General features: G+C 33.3%; 1 protein-coding gene across 1 annotated transcript in view; it reads right to left on the reverse strand.

The window, feature by feature from the left end:
- The window catches only part of LOC149805983 (hepatocyte growth factor-regulated tyrosine kinase substrate-like), a 78,419-nt gene that overhangs the window by 43,783 nt on the left and 11,506 nt on the right, over positions 1 to 23,130 (reverse strand). The window contains exons 3-8 of the mRNA XM_089950787.1: positions 21,071 to 21,146; positions 20,450 to 20,542; positions 16,558 to 16,678; positions 14,345 to 14,466; positions 9,762 to 9,886; positions 8,755 to 8,827 (exon numbers count right to left, since the gene is read on the reverse strand). Of these exons, the coding sequence (XP_089806913.1) occupies positions 8,755 to 8,827; positions 9,762 to 9,886; positions 14,345 to 14,466; positions 16,558 to 16,678; positions 20,450 to 20,542; positions 21,071 to 21,146 (610 nt within the window). The remainder of the gene's footprint in view (positions 1 to 8,754; positions 8,828 to 9,761; positions 9,887 to 14,344; positions 14,467 to 16,557; positions 16,679 to 20,449; positions 20,543 to 21,070; positions 21,147 to 23,130) is intronic.

A 23,130-nucleotide genomic window follows, 5' to 3' on the forward strand; every position in this document is an offset into this window, starting at 1 on the left:
ATACATGTCTGCAGCATGATGCCCCAGTGCTAGACATCACTATAAACTGCCACAATGCAGACACTGTAGCAATATGACTAAAAATTTTTAAAGCTATGTGAAAAATATAAATCAGACATACACACTAGTTTTTCAAACATTTTTAGTTTACATATCTTTTTCAGCAAACACAAGGTATACACATAAAATCTTTATATACTTTTTCCATGAAAATCCAAAATCATTAGAACTTTTGTTTATCAATGACCTAATTCACATTTGTTTATCTTTATCTGCTTAGACCAGAAAAAAATTCAAATTAAAAAAAAAATATATAAATATCATATCATACTGATTCTGTATCTGCAAGAAACAAATCTTTATCATCTACAAACTCAACTAACTTTTATTGCTATATTTTCTGACTGTATACCCTACACAGAATTTGAACATTAAATTATATAAGCAAAAGTTTTTATAATAATAAATATGGCAATAATGGTTCACCTTGCCTTACCACACTTCCACTGAAAACATATAACAGTGAAATAAGGTGAAAATGTTTGGAAAATATTCCCAATCTTTATCCATTTTGTGAATGTAATTACACCATGCTGAAGTGACCTATCCATTTCCCAGCATCTCAAATTTCTGTCATATAGAACTAAATAAATCAGAAATTTATTCCCAAAAGAAACAATCTAATTCAATAGTGAGATCATCATTGTTCAGAACTTATTAAATATTTAATTTTTTCAAACCTTTATAATGCCTGTGTATAGTTAGACCTCTACCACAAACAATCTTTCATAGGCCCTGGGTGGCAGAGCGGTCTAAGGCACTCACCTTTACATTCACACATATCACCTCAATCTGCAAGATTTTGAGTCTCAGCTTGACTGATGTGGGCATGTGAGAAAGCTTGCCAGCAGCTTCCTGTTGGTTGGTGGATCTTCCCAGGTTCTTCCTCCATCAAATATACTGGCCACCATGTAAAGCCTATTTTCATAAATAGACTTCTGTTCAGTTATTTCTTTACCCTCATCATCTTAACATCTTTATTTGCTCCCATAACATTATATTTAACAGGATGAAACAAGATTTACTTCCTCACTTTGCTCACACAATCTTACCTTCAATCTCATTATAACCCTTTGTGAATTTAGTTTGTTACTTGTAACTAAGACTTGACCTCCTCATAGTCCTAAGCATTTTCATCATTTTAATTATCCTCTAGCACATCTGATCTCTATTTGAAGCTTTAGTTTGTGAATAAATTATATCAAGCTCTTGTATTTTATGTTTCAAATATCCCATTTTAGGACTGAATTGTCCATTTGGTTCAAATTTCCAGTACTTCAATTTTTAACTATAATTTGTCATAAATCTTGCAGTAAATGTCCAAAATCACTTACCCCAACAATGGAATCTAGTTATTTCATTAAAATAAAAGATGTGTGTGATCTGACTAATTGCAGGAATAATATTTGTCTCTTTAACAAAATCTGTAAGAGCTGAAGTAATAAGAAAATAATTTAATCAATATTAAATTAATGTAAATTTTTGTCTCCATGTAAACTTCTGAAATGTCGGTCATTTTTGTCTCCAAATCTCCTTCTTTTATTAAAAATACTCCATTAATACATACATTTCTAAAAGAACATAACGCTTTAACTTGATTAACATATCTCTCTCATCCATTTCATCAAAAACTACATTCATGTTATTGCCAATCAGAGGCGTAGCTGGGGGGGGGCAGGGGGGTACATATGTCCCCGGGCGCCAAGGTACAGAGGCGCCAAAATGAGGCTTACAACGTTACATTATAATAAGTAAACAAGGGTAATATTCAAAAATGTGATTAAACGGGGAGGGGGCTGGGGCGCCAATTTTATAGTTCGTCCCTGGGTGCAAAATATCATAGCTATGCCTCTGTTGCCAATGATAATAATGTCAGATGATGTCAACTGCTTCCTATTCATACATCTTTTTTTAAATGTCTCTAAATTACATATAACATTACACATAACAAAACACTAAAATTACAAGAGAAAGAAGCTCTGAACATGACTAAAGGTGTCAAATATAATTAGAAATATTAAAACGGATACATTTTTAGATCTACCCTCCCTAGAAAGAACATAACATAACCTACAACTCTAAAGAAGCAAACATCATAAATTACAAGATTTTAGAACCAATTGGTCTCTGTGGTGACTTAATGAAATATGGTTTTCATGTAAATGTCTTCATGATTGTCCAGAGATGTGATATCTCCATGAATCCAACAGAGCATGTATATTTCTTCATGATAGTCCAGTGCCTGTGTTATTTCCATGAATTCAAGATATCATGTAAATGTCTTATTGTCTTCATGATTTTCCACAGCCTGTAATATCTCCATGAATTCCAACAGAGCATGTACATATCTTCATGACTGTTCAGAGCTTGTGATATCTCCATCAGTCGCAAAAGTTGAGTAATGCAAAAGGTACTGTATATACTCAGTTATACGTCTATTTTCCCCATAAATTCTGTAGAGTAGGGGACATTTTATAACCCTGACATACAACAATTTTGATAAATCTAGGGGTAATACTGGAAACTTGATATGTTTGCAGCACATTTAAAATATTGTATATTCAAATATTTTAATGTTTTCAAAGCACCATTCTCATCCAAAAATGTGTATATGGCAGGCAGTGTGTTAATTTGTTTTATTAAAGTATTTATTAAACAATACCTGAATTTAGTTTTATTTAGTATTCATTTGAAAAAATGAAATTAAATATTACTCACCACAAAATCAAGTGTCCACCAATGCTGTTTACCCTTGAGTGTTTACTTATAATCATATTACTTCCTTTTTCATTTAAGTCCAAACACTCTGTACTAGTATTATATTTTTGTATTTTGCTGTATAAACACCCTTTGTATTTGAAGCAATAAGTTTTCATTTAATTTAAATTTGCCTTTTTCGTGAGGCTGATCTAATTCCCAAGTAATATTTCCCAAGTTATCTGCCAGTGCAAAACCCTTAGCTTGTAAATGAAGCACTCTGGTTTTCCAGGTGACAATCTTTTGTTTGAGCTGTGAATTTGTTACTTGTATAGTGCCAATCTGAGTCCTACAATGTCCTGTAAGTCTGGCCATAATCCTTTAGCTTGTGAAGGTAGCATTGACTTTGTTTTCCAAGTTGACAACCCTTTGATTCAGCTGCAAATTTTTACTTGCTGTGTTCCAAGTAGAGATCTATATTCAGTGAACAGAGTCTGTTTGAATTCTCAGTGATCATGGTGCTCAACTGACACTTGTTCACTTTAACAGATCTTACTAAAAGCAAGCCCAAGATCAGTCTCCACATAAGCACTTGCAGAAGACAGTAAAGACAATGAAACAGAGTCAGACAATGTTTACACTGACCAGGATGAACTCTTGGGCTTTGTATCAGATAACATTAGACAGTGACATTTATATGATACTGTGAATCACAAATGTGTGGACTTTACTTTCAATGTTTATTAATAAGACATATGGAATAAGCAAATTACAATATTTTTTACTCTTGTTTTTTTTACTGGTATGTGACCTATAACAGAATTCATAGCTTTATCATTTAAATGGATTTAAAAATGCCAAGCATTACAGATTTTATACATTTTATTACATGAAGATGGACAAAATGTAAGTAGTCAATATATTTGTGCCATACTGCACTCAATAATTGTATTTATTTTACAATGGACTTTGTCTTTACTTTCCACATCTGTCTATCCAGCTTGGCATTTTTATTCTTCCAAAGTGCAATTCCAACTTACTGACAACAATTACAGACAGATTCTACTTACAATGCACACACCAACTTAGAGGAAGGTCAAAGAGAAATTAGCTTTATTGTGACCCTGAAAGGGGGAGATGGGTCAACTTTAAGTTGAGCTGACTTACAATTGATTATACAGGGTACCTTCATTATTATCATGTTCTTTGGAGAAGCTTTTTCCCCCATGTGTAAAACTAATGGCAACTAAACTCAATCTTGAAAGTTGTTTTATCCCCGCTGTGCAAAAGACACAATGTAATACAAGTGGCAAACACAGATTGAGGAGCAGAACAAGGTATTACCTTTGGTATAAAGGATCTAAGCAAAATCTAAACTTTATTATGGCTTGATTGTTTATGGATCAGCTTGAAAATCTTACCTGCAGGTACCTAATCTGATACACAAACAAGTCATGGCTCAAATAAAAGCTGATCATGTGACACATTCAATTCTTTTGCAAAAAAGTAAGCAGCACATGTGCAATGCGACCCTGCTATAGCAAGCTCTGTTAAAACATGAATTTGGATATAACATGATTGTGATGTGTTTACTGAAATTTTATGTACTTTTAGTACCAAAAAAAAATATCTTTTTCAAAGTATGTGAAATAATGTATAAGTTTATTACCATTTTAGGGAAGAGATCAAGTATCAATTCGAATATAGTACAAAAGTGGCATGGCTCCTGAAAGTTTTTTATATTTGTTCATTTGTGAAAACAATAATTTTTTGTCAAAGTTCAAAAATTAATGTGAAAGGTGAATTATCACTTTGGAGATTGTGTATGAATTTGGATATAATATGATCGTAACATGACTCATGATATTTTAATTTCACCAATTTTTTGATGAAGTGCAAAGTACTGTGCAAAAATAAGCTTAGCTTAGTTTTGAAAGAAAGTCAGCTGATTAAAAAGCTGATTAGTGTTAATCTTATTATTACTGAACTATGCCTGCAAGTCTTCTCCATTTATCTTCAATGCATTCTGTGTACAATTTTTGCTCAAATGAAAGAAAATATTCTCATCCAAATTCATAAATCAAATAAATTCAGTAACTGCTGATCATCGAGTTAATCTCACTAACTACAGGTCATTCAAGGGGCCCCGCGTGGCCAAGTGGTCTAAAGCGCTCTTCATTACGGATCACTGCCATCCCACCTCTGTCTGCGGCGGTTCGAGTCTCGGATTCAGCCAATGTGGGTATGTGAGAAAGCTTGCCAGTAGCTTCTCGTGGGTCGGTGGTTCTTTCCGAGGTTTTCCAGGGTTCTTTCTCCACCATTAATACTGGCCGCAATGTATAGCCTATCATGTGCTAAAAAATGGCATTAAACCCCACAACAACAACAACAACAACAGGTCATTCAAATTAATGAACAATGATTTATATAAAAAAAAAAAAAAAAATGAAAACTAGAAAGCTGCCAACACACGCACAAGGCTTTGTGGTGTATCATGCATTCAGTTGACCAGTGAACACTATTCTGCATTCCCTATAAATATGACCCCATTGTTCCGTAACAATTATTCTTGCTATATTAGTTCAAATAGATAGAGGTAAAATTGTTAATTAGTGGGTATTTACAATGAATAATGGGATACAGAATGTAGAGCTTTTACTGTTCAAGACAAAAGCCCTGGGAAGGACTAAATCCGAAGTTAAACAAATGCAATTAGCATCAAGATTAGTGTTCACAAGTCAAGCAAACAATCTGGTGGTCTAAAAAAAGCTTCTTACCCGAATTTATGTCAGAAACTTTTCCTACCATTTTAACAGAACACAAAAGATTCTAAATGTCTGCTCATTCATAAACACCAGCTGAAACAAGTTTATGGACCAAATTGTCAGTGATTTTGGTCATTGTACGTAAAGCCTCCCTCCCCCACCTCATCTTAACCATTTTTATTTTCCAGCTTCAAATGATTCACATATACAAAGAAAACTGTCTTGCCAATGTTAACACTGATTGGAACAAAACCATTTAAGTTACAGTGGTGGGGGATTGGCTAATATAATCAAACATTCTACTCTCTGCTTTTTACTTACTTTGTTTCAATGTTTATTTTTTCTTCTGTTCTTTAGAGAAGGACTCAACATTTTTGAGGACCTTGCCCTGATCACACATGGTCAAATGGTTTACCCCCACACTGGGTACAGGCACTTTACATATACAGGGATCACAAACCTGTTGAATTCTCATCACAAAACATCATAAGGTCAATACCTTTGATCTTCTATGTGAATTTTCCGCCAAGTACATGTGCTTGTCAAGCCTAGATACAGGTTTATTTTAGAAGCTCTCAATGTCTGAATTATGCATTTTATTATCGGCAAGAAATCAGACCCTTTGGACACATCTAGCAAATATGAACACTCAGGAAAAACTCCCATTTCAATTGTTTATGTGAAATTGACAAGAAATTAAATGTCAGGATTCGAACAGACCTAGCTAGTGTTTTTTTATGATAGAAATAATGTGTCTTTAAACACATTTCTGGTAGAATTACTATTAAGGACAAAAACAGATTTGACTGGTGAGTACAAGTACTCAACTAATTATACTTATATTGCAGATTTTGTACACATACATATAAATATTAAATATGTATTAACCATTTTAAGTACTTGTTTAATCTGGAACAAGCTAATAGTCATGTCAAAAAGTCTATAGTATTGCACCCACTTGTATGCCCCAAGCGTTTTATTTTAGGGGGTGGGGTTACTGCATCATTCTCTTCAGCTATTTAACCTGGTTGCTCATAACATGGTTCAGTACACAGAGTGGTCCCAGTGTTTGGACCTCAACAATCACATTATAGTGGGGTCACACTTTAATAGGTAAATAATATAAAAAAATGAAGAAAAAGCTGTTTCATGTGTGCAAATGTCATCAGACATTCTCAGTATAGATCAAAAAGTGAAAGCAATTCAACTAAATGGAAAGTAGCATCCTTTGATCGCTAATGAGAAATTTGATGTCACAAAAATTCAAATAAACATCTATACACATTCCATTGCAGTGAGTGGAAAACAGAATCAACAGACATGGATAGTTACAGCCCAATGTTTCCACCTCGACTTTTCTGACAGCTTGAGTGATGATTATTCAAAATTAAATAACACTGATATTAAGTTATATCAAATTAAGTCCATAACCTGTGAATACGCCTGTGATTTTTAAATGAAATTCTTAAGTACTTCAAAACTAGTTACTCCTTCTCGTATTTTATATGTAGTTATTACACACATCTGTGTGATCCCCCTCTAGAAAAACCACTCCTCTTATAAGGATACTTTCTGGCTTCAGAATAGGTGGCCTTATAAGTGGGAAATCAATTACTGCTGAGAAACCAATTCCATCTTTTGGCATATAAATTCATCCTCATTTAGAAGCAGCCTAAATGAATATTGCCAATAATGAATATAATCTCTACTCTCAAATTACCACCTTGGTTGTTAAAAACCCCAAAATATAACATTTAATCTTTGCTATTTCATAAAGATCCTCTAAGAATCCTATTTTCTTGCTGATCCAGCTATATTGATACCGGATACATTTCTTAATTTTCAATGTGATTTACTTTATTACAAATATATATGACAATATGTATGGATTTTTGTATGAGGAAATATAAGTAAATAAAACTTCCAGTGATGGGTGTATCAATCACAGTGTGCATGGCAGGATTGCAAAGGGCAAAATTTGTGTTGGAAAACCAAAGTTAGGCAAACAAAGGTATTCAAAGGCCATTGTGTCTCCAAATTATGTGAAATGCCTTTCGAGCTCCCATCATATAATGCTACAAAAATCTGGTAAAAAGCCACAATTGTTAGCAAAGTGCTGCTGCAGAAACCAGAGTAAAAAAGATGGACGATGTGGGAAGCACAGCTCCTGCAAATGCAGTTGTGAAATGCTGAACTCAAACTCATTTAAGGTTTTATTAATATCAAGCTGCTTGCTAAATTTGGTTCAAATCCCAAAAACCTGGTAAATTTATGCTCCAAGTCAGGAGGCTCAGAGTTGCAACTAGGTCTACCTCCAACTGCATGAAATGGTCCATGACCTTACAAAATTATGGCCAAATTTGTGAAAGTCAGTCATATTTTCCAAGAAATTGGATGTCCATTTTCTGTGACAAATCACTCTCACTAACACTGTAAAAACAAATGTACTGCAAACAGTATATGATATTCCCTGTTACATGACCTTATTTCACTGAATGACTTTGACCATGGGACTTGAACAATGTGTGAAGCTGGGTAAAGATCCATAAATATATCTGTGGGTTTTAACATAGGACATACTGAAAAAGGAAATATGGAGCTCATTTACATCCCTTGTTGTGACAATGATCTTGGGAAAGGGAGTATGTCTGAATACACATGAGAATGTGAAGTCAAAACATACAAGTGCAGAAGTTTAATTAAAATAAATTCATTTGTTTAAAAGTTATAATTACCCCTGGCTGAATCATAAGCAATGGACCAAGATCATATAGTCGAAATACATCATGGAGTTCTAAAGAATACCAGCCAATCAAAGTACAGTAAGCATGCATTCCAAATTTGGTTAAAATCCAATATAGTCAACTTATCTTGTGGAAACCAAATTGTTGATAGACAGAGGGATGGATTCATTTACTACAGTGCTTGAGTGAGGTCCTAAAAGATTCAGCTGGTTTTGAGTATTAGTTACTTTTTAAACTGTAGATGAAAAACATTGTGAAAATTCAAGAGAATCATGATCTATGGAATGCTAAATTATTCAGTGATTTTTTTACTTATAATCTGCCTGTTGCTTCACGCAAAGTTTTTACTCAATCATTCTCCAGAAATTCTTTCTACATTAGGTGTCACAGAAAAGCTTTGATGGGATAAACAGATATTTAACTAAGGAGAACAGACAAAATCTGCGAAGATGAAACTGGGCTGAGATAGTCATTTTAATGAGATCTACCTGCAACTGTTTTGATAAGGGACTGGCCAGGTACTCTGAAGGAAGGTCTTCTTCGCCTGGCTTCTTAGCAGGACTGAAAAATATGCATACAGTGAATTCTATAACACATATACCAGTTTTAAACATTTTTTCTCAAATAGCATTTGATAAACGAACAATCTATGTAAGTTATATGTTCTATTTTCATGATGCTTACAGCCAACAAATTTGATTTATAAAAGAGAAATGATATAGTTAAGAAAAAATCTCAAGGTGTAAGGCATAGATTCCACCTCTTTCATGGACTATAATTTTGAACATATCTAGGAAGACACAGGTGATAGCTAAGTAACCAAACTTTTTACACTGACCATAGTGATATCACACCTCTAGTGAATGAGATTATCATTGGAATTTTATCATGTGTAAACACTGTAATCAGGATACAGGGTGGACAGCTAGGTTGCTGTAATAAGGTATCAAAGAAAGACAATACTATTAAGTGCTTTCTCCATGTGGTGTTAAATTTGGGTTTTAAAAAATTGAAATAAATAGATTATATTCACTGCATATACAGACTCATCACTGAACAAGTTTTTTTAAGTTATTGCTTTAGATATTTTATTGGCAATCTTTATTAAACACTCAATTTTATGATGTACCATATAGCAATCATTTGTATGATATAAAATTTAGTGATTCTATCCAGAGATGCGGGTTTTAAATTGTGCTAGTTATGCTTTAATAGAATAGTTTCTGGACATGTACAGACAGTTAAATGGATAATATGGTCCATTCTGTATTGGATGCATGACAAAGCATGACAAATATTTAAGGACAGAATTATCACTAATTATGGTTTTATCAATAACCAACACATAAATGGTTTTAATGATATTTGTTTCTAATAGATAAAAATACAAAAATAACCATTTCTGCAACTGAAAAAGATCCAGAGATACAACAGAAAGATTGATCTATTTTCTTTTTCTTGCTGAGTTGGTATGGTGGGAGATCTTGAGTCTAACCTGTTTAGTTTGCTGTAACAAGCATCACACACCCTCACTTCTTTCTCTATACCAAATCTAGGAATTATAGAGGTCTTGGAGGAACACTTTGAACAGAAAACTTCTCCACAATTACGACAATGGTGCTGCAATGAAAATCAACAACTACCCGCTAGACAGTAAACTTAACAATATGTAACTAAAGACAACCATTATTTAAAAAGTAAATAACAATATGTATCATTTCATTCAAATCCATTTTCAAGCAAATTAATTAATCTGATCTTCCAGATTAATTAATCTTCTCTACCAAGTCAAAATTATATACATCTTTATTTCTTAGGTCCAACTCTTAAGGCAATTAATGCTGTTTACTAATTAACATATTTATTTTGAATTATTTTTTTTTTTACATGTGCTGCTTGGTACTTATTTTCAGTATTTCTTTTTTCACTGAATGATGTTAATTCATGTGAATATATATACAACAGAGTATAATGCCAGGTGTTTACTTATGTACATTTCTTAACAGCGATGCCTTTGTTCTCACTGAGAGAAGTGTCAAATCTGTGAATCGAAAGTAACAACTATGCTTAGTGAAAGCAAAAAACAGAGCAAATGCCTTATATCTAATAACGGAGAAAACAACATAGCATCATAAATGACCATTCTAGGCATTTATACAAGCTAGTTTATATACATATAAATATTGTGAATATTTAAATATAAATCATATATCTTAGAAACTGCAGGAGGATGGTATGAATTACAATTGTGGATACAAGCAGATAGGCTGGTGACGGGCAAGTACTTGTACTCTATTTATGCTTATGTTGCCAATTTTCATATACAATTATATGTATGTACCAATGAATGGATTCTGTCCAAAAAATTATATTAATTTAAAAATATGTAATAACAGTATTAAGTAATTCTTGTTTAATAGGGAACAAGTTGATAACTGCATCAATGAAGCACGTAGTTGTGCAAACTCCCACCTTCACAATATATTTAGGTAAACAACTAAAGAGGATGCAGATGCAATATTTTCTTCAGTAAATCAACTTGTGTGCCTAAAGCAAAATAAGGAATAAAGCATGACAGCATTCTGTGGACCTTATCTGTGGAAATTATCATGCTATTTGAGAATTTGGCTGTACACAATGACTCCCAAAGAAGAACTTCCCAAAATTTAAATAGATTGTAGTAATCTTCAACAATTCTGGCAGACAGTCAGCAACCTGAATCCACCCACAGACAGGAAACAAATTTTAACTTTTTGGTGGACTTAGAAGAGTTGTATTAACATTGCCACATGCTTACAATGAAATTTCATTTTACATTCTGAGGACAATTCAGGCTGACTCCAAAAGAAACCTTGATCCAGTAGCAATACACCACCTCCTAAGTGTTAAGATCAACAATGACGAAGACTGCCACGGATATAATCCAGAAAATGATTTCCTAAGAGATGCTAAAAAAAATGTTTGTGGTACCTATCAAGAGCATATAAATGGTAGCAAGTTACTGTGAAAGGATTGATGTGATGAGATGAATCTGAACACTAAAAAAATAGAAATCTGTTCAATATTTGTAATTTTTTTGCATCTTCATGCTGAACAAAGTTCATTTACCAAGATGCAGCAAAATCTGATTGGAATTCCATCTCCAGAGTATTAGAAAATTTAGCCAATAAGATACACGATAACATCATTAATTTCCATGGATCCTGTTCATAATCAAACTCATCCAACAACCTGATAATATATCACCATTTAAAAACAAATTTAATCAGAACTATAGCTGCTAGTATGTTGACAAGCTCAGCCAGTCAGAAGTAAGATCACATCATTCGCATGCATGGATTTTGCTCACAATCATAGTCAATCAAAATCTTGATGGGAAAAGCCCATCTGCCAAGTTGCAACAAAACCCTATGAAAATTACTGTCTCAAGGGTAGTAACAAAAAATATTATCATCAGAGATCTTAATGATTTAAGTCTATTTACCAAGTCTGATCAAAATCAGATTGGAAAAAGTCACCAGAATGGTAATAAATTCAGCCAGTCTCATGCCTGACCACCTCAACAATATGCATGGTTCAAGCTCCGTATCAAATTCATGCAAGATCTTGATTATATCAGATAAAAAATATGCCTTCCATAGTGGTAACAATCTTAGCAAATAAGATGCAAGATCACCTCATTAATATGTGTGGATCTCACTCATTATTAATCCCATCCAAGATGCTGATGATGTAAGCACATATTTGATGTTTAATCAAATGGGATTCAAAGTATTACTTCCAGATTACAGACGTGATTTTGGTATTCCACAGAATAAGCTGAAAATTTGAAAGGGAGGTTTGTGGGTCTTCCCCAATGGAGTCTCCAGGGGCAGTGCCCAGATCTGGGGGTCCAGATGGCCAATGGCCCCCCCAGCCAAAAATGCATTTTACAATCATAAAAAAATGCTCCTGGTGCAACTTATGATCATAATATATAACAAATAATCATTTGAAAAACTAACAAACTTACCAAAATTTTTCAACCTGACTTGAATAATTTCACAATATTTATTGTCACATGAATTTGTTCTCCAATATTATTGGTGCTTAAGTTATTTCATGTGCATGTCAGTGTTCCCATCATAATTAAGTCACAATAATTTCTCAACTTTTGCAGCAAATATATTATGCTTCTCTCTTTTCATAACAAACCTGTAAAATAAACACCCAAATACATCAACTATATACAAATAATCCCATACATTCACTTGTCTTTTTCTCCAATGGACACAACCTGTTGATATGCCAGTCGAGCTCTTTTTGCGGCTTTGGCAAAGATTTCTTAAGCCTTCCTTTTTGACTGACCTTTTGGGCTCAATGTGCAATCGTTTCTTTTCCTTCTCAATGAGAGCCTTTTTCCTTTCAAGCTGGTGCTTGTATTGGTGACATGCAATGTGCATATTCTGACAGACAGCTACATCTGTTCTCAGGGCCCCGAGTGGCCGAGTGGTCTAAAGCACTCTCCGTTACGGATCACTGCCATCCCACCTCTGTCTGCATGGGTTCGAGTCTCGGATTCGGCTAATGTGGATATATGAGAAAGCTTGCCAGTAGCTTCTCGAGGGTCGGAGGTTCGTTCCGAGGATTTCCCGGGTTCTTCCTCCACCATTAATACTGGCCGCCATGTATAGCCTATCGTGTGCTGAAAAATGGCGTTAAACTCTACAACAACAACAAAAACATCTGTTCTCTCATGCAAGAAATCTTTCTTCTTATAGTAATTAACTGCACTTTTTCCAGATGCCTTCTGAGCTCCAATTTTTCCGTATGCAGCTTCTTTTGTAGGTGCTGTTCCACTCTTCCAACTGCGATTACCGTAGAGCATAGGTCACAAAATGCCAGTCCTCTAGCATTCAGTTTTCTTATAAACGAAATTTCGCTCCAGCCATTACCATTTCCATACATTTTTTAAACCATTATCTAAACTTCTTGTGACAAGGTCTCTCTCAACAACTCGGGATGCCATTTTTTGCAAACATGTTTCTTCTTTCCATTGCCATCAGTTTCCAGTCAACAAAGATTCATTGGATGAATTTAAACTTTTGACCAATCAGAATACTCTTTACTAGAGTTGTGGGCTAACTAATACATGAAACAAATACGTTACAAGGGTCGTTGCGGAATGGGACCAAACAGACCATTTTTAGAAAACCGGATCAGAGATGATAAAAAACGGACTATATCAAGAAAAATCGGATTTAAGTCAGGAGAAAAGCGGAATTCCACTTTAAAACAGAAAAATCATGTCTGACATCAGTAAGAAGCTCAACCAATCAGATGCAAGATCATCTCATTACAGGCATTGATCCTGCTCATTACTGAACTCGTCCAAGATTTTGACAGTGCATGACCTTTTTCCAAATGAAATCAAAATCAGATCAAACAAACTCAACCAATAATATCCAAGATAATGTAATTAATATGAATGGCTTTTGGCCACGATTGAACATGGCAAAAATCTTGATGATATAAGCATATATTCCATGTCTGATCAAGACTGGATCAGCTGACGGCTGTAAAGTCAACCCATTAATATGTATAGCTCTCATTCATATTTTAGCTCACCTAAGACTGGATAACATAAACCTTTAATCCATGTCTGATCAAATGATTCTCTGAAAATACTTACCCAATCACATTAAGGTTAGGAATTACTTCTGCAACCTGCTGGATCCAGCCCTTCCAAAGGCTTGAAAAGTCTCTGTCTATACTGTGTAGAAAGGGAAGTAATTCTTACAGATTACCTCCCATTAACATGCTAGGTGGCATTCCATATACTGGATGTTGTAAGTTTTAGCTTTTGCTGCAAATTCTCAATATGCCCCCAAGATTTTAATGTGATTGAGTAATGTATTTGATAAGGAAACATGGCCTCCCGTGAAGTAACGAGGAAGTGATGCTGGACGGAAAATGAATGCAGGGTTATACCAAAAACTCATTTGCACTTAAGGCCAGGTGCACTGTATCTATCAAAGCTGACATATACTAATCTGATCTACTCTTATGTCACCCTGTTTGCTTTGAGAAGGGACTGACCTTTCTCTGCACCATTCCGAATGCCACCCTACATCTAGTACAGCATTCTCCATCCTTCCAATCTGGGGCCTTGTCAGCCGCAAACATGGCATCTGCTTCCTTCAATGTTGGAAAGGTATGACCTATCAAAGATGAGTTAAGATATTAAGCTAGAAGAATGGTAATCAACATGCTCACATAAATATACCCCCAACTCCTCTGCATCCAATCCCTACCATATGATGGAGAAGACTCCATAGTACAAAAAAATGGTACAAGTATTTACAGCAATCCACTAAAAACTGCAAGAGTAGCTGCTTTAATAAAATTCTTTCATATAAAGCATCCAACTGTAAATAAGGGGCAATAACTCAAAGATCACTGAAGCACAAAAATTTGTCAATATGATTATCTTAACATAATCAAAATAAGTATCAAGTATCACAGCAATCCACAAAAACTTCAAGACAATCTGCATGCACAAGAGTCTCACTTAAAGAGAAAACTGCTATGCATAAAAGGCAATAATTATTTTATTGAAGGAAAAAAAAGAAAAAAAGCTAAGTTCTTTCTCAAGATATACATCAACAGGTATCAAGTTTAATTAAGTGCTGCAGGAGAAAAGCATATTGGCTAAATGTATATTTTTAAATACAATTATGCATGTTTTGGAATTTTTTTAATGGCATTTAATATATGAAATGATACAAAATATGTCTATAAGAAAAACAATAATCATTACAAACATTTTATTAAGGCAATACCATTTTAGGCATTGAGTGTCTTTGGTTAGTATTCGCTGGGCAATGAGAATAATATGTCTTGTCAAAGGATATAATACAGTTAATTTATTCCCCAAGATTTCATACACTGTTTTCCAAGCTACTCCTAATTCATTTCATCTACTAAGAGTGTTACTTGTTATATTTACATTTTTTATTTTTTCAGCTTCAAATTACAAATTATTCAATTTTAATCTTTAAGGTGTATTATTTTACTAATATAAATACTTTTTAAAAAAAATAGAAATTAGTGAATCCTAAACCTATTTTCAAAATCAGTTTGATGGGAAAAAGGGAGTGATGGTTGGGTTTGGGGTGGACATGAGCATAACCCCAAAACTGTGATTCACAATAGTCCTCTTCATATTTTACTTACCTTACTTTAATAGTCAAATTGACAAGTATGTTATTTTTTTAATTTTCATTAATAGTGGTGATATTTGATGGTGGATCATTTGTACAAACTTAAAAGCCCTCTATTCCATGATGTAAAATTTGATCAAATTCTGTTGAGCAGTTGCATGAATTTGTTTAAATTTGTAATATTTTTACCATAGGTAGCAATATTTTACTGTGGATTAATATTCTTTTTTAAATGAGAAATCCTGTCCAAGTTGGTCAAATTGTGTTCAGCAGTTCTTGGAGAAGTTATTTTTCAGATTTGTTTTAGTAACTGTAGCTATTTCAGACGGTAGACGGGCCCCACTTGAACAAATCTGAGTAGAGTTTCATGCCAGAATGCTTTCTGTTAAACTTGGTAGAAGTCTGTTATCCAGTTCTTGAGAAGAAGTCATTTGATATTTTTTCTATTTTTATGAACAGTTGCCTGTTTGATGGCAGATCAGCATTTTTGATCTGAAAGCTTCATGACAAGATGGTCAAATATGGTAAAATTCGGTTGGGCAGTTCTTGAGAAAATGTAAATATCAATTGTGAATGGATGGCACACAATAACATATAGAGGCAAGGATATTAAAAATTTATGTGCAATTTAAATTTAATTCAAATCTGTTGACTACAACTTACATTGCTGTGCAAAAATGAAATGCAAAGGTTTAACCTACTTTTAAGAATGACCTTGACCTTTAAGCCCCCCTCCATCAACATACCTCTTTGGTTGTTTTTTTTTTAAAGACAATGCATAATAATTTTAATTGAACTCTTTTTTTTTTAGCAGCACTAAAGTTATTAAAAATAAATTACAATAGAAAAATATATTTTTAGTACGTGACCTCTACCTTCAAGCAATCTGTTCAGAAATGCGAGGAAAAATATATTAAATGACCTGAAAAACATCATTCAACATTATTGTATGATTTGTGTCCATCTGTACTACAGAATAGTTTGAAGTGACTCATAATGCATACTTAGCATCCTTTCCAATATTCTTAATGATCAATACATTATGTCTTTAGAGAAATTTATGATAAGCTTGTATCAATTAAAGTTTACCTTCTAACTTCATCATGTTAAATGTATCCTGCACAACCTTGTAGCTGGGCTCGTTACGGAAAGCGTGTGACCACACTTGCACTAACTCTGAAACTTTGGCTTTCACTGGGTCTGCTCTAGTCTAATAAAAGATAGAAAAAACAGATCTGTAAATCTATCCAGTAAAAAAGCGAACAGAAGTATTTACACAATATATTATATAACTGATATATTTGATTCTTGACACATGACTGTACAGCGAAAAATATATATGCTAATATAATGTTCTTTAATCATTTAGCTTTGAATATAGAAGGTACAGTATGTTTGCCATGGGGTTAGAGATTGCTACGGCTCTATCATCTTAAACTATCTAACAGAAAGAAGCAAAACCAACAAGTTTAGTAAAATCAACAAGTTATTTATTTCCCTAGAATACCAAATGAAAAATCAAAGACACAGTATTGAAAATTAAATCCCAAATAATCCTAAATGTTCTATCTCAAGTCTAGAAGTATAGAATGTTACAAATTAATTCCAATTATCTTGATTGCCCTGATGTACCTTAATGATAAAATCCAGAACATCTTTAAATGAGTTCTCCCAAATAATCCTAAATGTTCTATCTCACTTCTAAAAGTATAGAAAGTTCTGAATGAATTACAAATCTTGATGCCCTGATGAACCACATTGATCTATAATGCAGAATATCTTTGAATGAGTTGTCAATAATTCCAAAGTAGTGTTTTAGTCCAAAAAGTCTATGAGCACTTTGTAATTCCAATATATAATTTAAAAAAATGTTTTCTCTTAAATTATATCTGAACATAATTATAAACTCTGATCACTGATCTCCAAAGACTAATAATAAACTGGAATGAATAATTGTTTACCAAATCCTTTATATACATATTTCTCTCAACCTATGTCACAACAGAGTGTTCTGAAAAATGCAATCATCTTTGTAGAAAACTAAACCAAACTGCAAACAAGTTAACTTCCAGAACCTTCTAAGCTAATAAACAAGGTTAGGTCTTGAACTCAAACTTAAGTAAATATCTTCTTTACGTCTTAAAATCATGACAAAATTCAGGTAGATAAAAGCTCCATTTTAACAATCACTTAATCATGAAGTGATAAAAGTCAGATACATAACAGAAGGGCAAACTCCAAAATCCAAGGTGTCATTTTCAATTCCAAACATGCAATTTAGGTTGTAAAACTCTGTTGAAATATTAATGATTATGAAATTTTAAATACAGTGTCACCATGTTTTCTATAAGAACGATTAAAAAGACTTCAACCCTCCAATCCTTTCCTCAAAACTTACTTTCCATTTCCATTTACATACATATGAAAAATCCATGACTTTCTCCAAAAACCTAATTGTCACTGTGGTATGCAAACACAAAAATGGTGAAAACAACCCTTTCCTTGTTAAACACAGTAGTTATGACTTCAAGATATGATGATTTCCTCATGGAAGATAATCTGTTTAGAAGTTCTCATATCAGTGCCACATCATTATATACCATAGGAACTACTATCACACACTGTTGTTCAATCATACCTCAGTATAAAGTGACATAGTTCCCATGAACAGCACTGTAACAAGGGAGCATCATATATACTTAACTGATGTGTTGTTCAAGGATAATTCAGTAAAAAGTGGCACAACTCTCATCAGCAGCACTGTAACAAGGGAGCATCATATATACTTACTGATGAATTTTAATCAATCATACCTCAATATAAAGTGGCATAGTTCCCACGAGCCGCACTGTAACAAGGGAACATCATATATACTTACTGATGTGTTGTTCAAGGATAACTCAGTATAAAGTGGCACAGCTCCCATTAGCAGCATTGTAACAAGGGAGCATCATATACATTGTTTAATCATACCTCAATATAACGTGGCACAGCTCCCATGAACTGCATTATAGCAATGGAGCAAAGTATATACACTTACTGATGACAATGTTGCTTAATCATACTTTAGTATATAGCATCACACTCCCATGAACTGCATTATAATGAAGGGGTATTACATATACACTTACTGATGATATATTGTTTAATCATACCTAGTATAAAGTGGAAGCACATTAGATACTCTCACTAATGACAGTTTTTTTTCAATTATACCTCAATATAAAGTTGTGTAAGTCCCATGAAAATCATTATACAGAGGGAGCATTGTATATACACTTACTGTTAATTGTTCAATCATACCTCTCTATAAAGTGGCATACCTCCCATGAACAGCGTTATAACATAGTTATCATGAACAACATTGTAATGAGAACACATCATATATACACTTACTAATGATAATGTTGTTCAATCATACCTCAGTATAACAGAGATGGTACTGACTTTAAAAAAGTTGTTTCCTAAAAAGTTGGCAACCTCAATATTTTGTTGCCAATTTCATAATGCAGTACTATCCAATTATCTCAGCATCCTTGGGGCCAAGGTAATATTGTCAACATAAGCAATTATTTAAATAAATAAGAGGGGTGAAAATAAATTGAAATTTTGCATACAATTGAAATTTCTAAGGGATGATCTGTCGTGAGTGACTAGGATTTATGCAGAGAAAAAAATGGACATTTTTTATTTAATGAAGACAACTAGTCTGAAATACACTGGTATACTTAGAACTTAGATTTGTGTAGTACACTCCACAATGTGTTAAATAATATACATACATATGAAAAATCCATGAATTCAAGTATTCAAACATATGGTGGAAAATTCATATAGCAGTCAAATCCCATTAGAAAACACTCCCAAAATATATACATAAAAATTGGTAGTCTTCATTTGATCTGTATTCCATTGTTAACAAACATGTTTCCTGAAAAAATTCACTCTGATATTTATTATCCTAGTAGCACGTGGCTGTATAGTTGTTTATATGCTACAAATATATGTACTTAAATTGGCCTAGATTTTGGTCAGCCAGAGACAACTACCATGATGCTGAGGCTACATAGGGGATGAAACTATTCATAAGGAAATGAAAACGTGAACAAGTGAAAAAGTTTCACATTCTTGCGAGATGTCCCACCTTCATTTAACTCGATGGCCTGATATCTAGTTTTTTTGTTGCAAACAGGAAACTTTCATGGCACAATAAATACGTCCTACAAATGAAAAATGAAACAATGCTTTTGTTTATGTTTGTTGCAGACTTTCTTTGATCAGAGGGTTTCGGCTTGCTTTGATGAAGGTTCACGTATTACTGAAGGTGCTGCTAAATGTGCTCTTTGAAGGACTAAACAAATGCTCGTTTGTTATTGCTGCAGTAACATCAAATAATTGTAAAACATTGACGGAGACAGAATTGTTTTTTCATTTGCTTAGCACATATACAGAACAATCGATGCCTCAAAGCTAATTAGCTTTCTTAGAAGTTTTGGCGAAACTATTTTTTCTGGTACACTTTTCAAAAATGAAAAGAATTGCCAACGTCTGGTAGATTGTTCCCACCTTCAGAGGTGGTCGATTGTAGCTAGTCAGGTAGCAAGACTATTTGGGTTATATTGCAGCAGAGAGTACTGAGGCCAGACATCAGCATAAGCAGATTATGTTATAACAATACCATGTCAGGGTGGTTTGTCAATATGAACAAAGGATTTATTTATGTAACAATAGATTAGAGTGCAATTTTATATCCAAGTTTGTGGCTTCCTGTCATGGTGCCTTCGAATTTCTCAACTCCAAACCCAAGACTGTATATGCACTTTTTAACAGCCAAAAATATTGTCACCAAAAAGATCGTCAGATGGTATATTTTGTTGCCAGTAAGGAAACAAATTGCAATTGCGAAGTCCAGTGCAATCCCTGGTATAAAGTGGCTTAGCTCTCATTAATAAAATTATAAGAGAGCACTGTAGTCACTTACTGATGCTTGATGTTTCATAAATTCCATGAACTCTTTTGTTGCAATTTCATTGTGTATTGGTGATCCACAGTTTTTTACACATGATTCCAAAACCTGTAATGGGGGAAAGGAAAAAAGATGTTTAATAATCAATAATCCATGTACTGTAATATGTCCATATTTAATTTATAAAGTATTTATAGGCGACGTTCTATCCAGTCATCTACAAATTTAATGTTTTGTGTCTCTATTATTGTCTTTCTGACAGTCTCTCACAAGAACAAAAATATTCAGATAAGGACACACAAGCATTTCCTTGATCCAAAATTTTCAGCCATCTCATAATAAGCTTCCCTAAACACAGTAGATGATACTAATCCTGATGATATTATGATTTCTACAAGCCTGACAGTTTTCTGATTATTAGTACATTATGCTGCAATCACATTTATCTTTTTCCAAATCTTATCAATAATCTTTCAAAACTACAATTAACAAGTTCTTTTTGAAAGTGATGCCAGTGACTTTTCAAAACACAGTGATGTTGTTGAAACAATTAATCAATGGTCAATATGTGTTATTAAATAATAATAATAATAATAATAACAATAATAATAATAATAATAATACTTTAATACTCACTTGCAGAGCAAACAAAGATACATGAGGATTTTCTACTCCAATTTTCTTCTTTATCATAGATACTGCCTGTTTTGGGCTAAGAATAGAAAAAAAAACAATTATCACTTCCAATGATCTGGTCCCCAGTCACAAAAAAATAACGAGCATAAAACATTAATTCAGAGTTAAAATTCCACATGAGACTCACTTTAATGTTAGCCTACCTTATATTTAGCTAGAAATGCATCAGTGACTTGGGTGTGGTTGGATGTATGGAGACACAGATGGCCAGACCTGCACACTGATTACAAAGTGATCATGATTCACTATCTTAAGCTAAACTCGAGATAAAAACAATTTATGCAATTTTATGTAGCCAATCTACTAAAAATGTACAGGGAATTTTTAAACATCTTCAATTTATGCCTAACATTTCAATTTTAAGAACTGAGTCCAAAATTGTCAAGCAATGAAGTGTAAGGATACCAACTTTCCTCTCTTAATCTCAAATGGCCTTAAAGTTACAGAGTAAAAATTAAGGCTGTTTACTTGTGTAAATGACTTAATTTCATTTACTACCTGTAAACATTTACAGAACTAGTAAACAGGCAGCCAATCAACCATTTCCAATTAAATTATATATTACCATAATTATGATAAGAGGTTTATTTAATAAGATTCTTATGCTAATTTTTTTAAAACATGTATCTATGATTATTACATCAAAATGTGGCATTGCTGGGAGAAAAAAAACAGAAGTTGATAAGAATTAGTTACAGTACACATTAGACAACACTATATAACATGTTCACATTACTTTTAATGCTGATAAAACAATTATTTAAACTACAATATTTACATTTAAATGTCTATCACAGAACCTTTGATTAGTGCCTTATTAAACAAATAAATTTCAGTTTTGTAAGCCAATGCATAGTTTCTTGGTCATTGTAGATTTTACAAAAGCATCCCAAGCATTATCTAGGCAGTACATCCACATCCATAATAAATTTTTCATCATATACATATGTGTAAAAGTAGGAAACAAAATCACTGGGATGATTTACTTAAATTTTACAATATGTTCCACAGTCATTCTAAAGAAACCTGTCATAATACGAGGTGAAGAACCTGCAGCAAATGAAACAACCGCAAACTGAGTGAGTTACAGCATACACATTATAACAGCTGTAAACTGTTCTGTAAGACTAGTGGATAGATGGGGTGGGGTGGGTGAGTTGTTAATTATTTTAAATAGTATTGTTTCAGTTTTTAGCAAAAGTGAAAGTATGATCCAAATGTGGTAATGTGATAACTATGAACTGGGTTCCATTGTCAGTCCCATAGCCAACAATTCCTTTTGCTACATTTTTGTTTGGATTACAACATTCTTTCTCAAAACAGAGACTGATAACATGCTTTTCACACATCCACAGTGTGTGTGTGTGTGTGTGTGTGTGTGTGTGTGTGTGTGTGTGTGTGTGTGTGTGTATATATATATATATATATATATATATATATATATATTGTCAATATTTGCATCTTCAATGATGACCATAATATATAGAAAGTTCCATAGCAATCTACTGAAATCTAGGATTCAAGTTGAGTTCATATGATTCTGTCAGGTACAGTGTAAAGTCAAAACAGGGAAACGTTTTTAAAAATATAGCAGGAGGAAAGTGATTTATTGATACACACATCTTCAAATGATGATCATAATCCTCATGGCAATCCATCATAAACTGCAGGACCAGCTGTACAAAGGATATTGTACGGTACAGTTTATTAAGGTATATAAAAATGGGCAATAATTCTAACAAATATTGTGGAAGCTTGATAGAAACACTGTAGGACACATTCAGGGTGCATATGAAAACTATTAAGATGTTAAGACTTTTCTTAACTTGCTTCACCATTGTTGTAAAAAGCAAATAAAAAATAGGTTAATAATAATAATAATAATAATAATAATGAGGACTTTGTATAACGCCTAATCTTTAGAAGCTCTAAGCACTTTACAACATTAGACAACACCTATAAGATAAGAAACATATAATATTATTACAAAAACAAACAAC

The sequence above is a fragment of the Sinohyriopsis cumingii genome, chromosome 2 (assembly GCF_028554795.1).
Source record: "Sinohyriopsis cumingii isolate HCF-2022 chromosome 2, ASM2855479v2, whole genome shotgun sequence".
NCBI classification, from domain to species: domain Eukaryota; kingdom Metazoa; phylum Mollusca; class Bivalvia; order Unionida; family Unionidae; genus Sinohyriopsis; species Sinohyriopsis cumingii.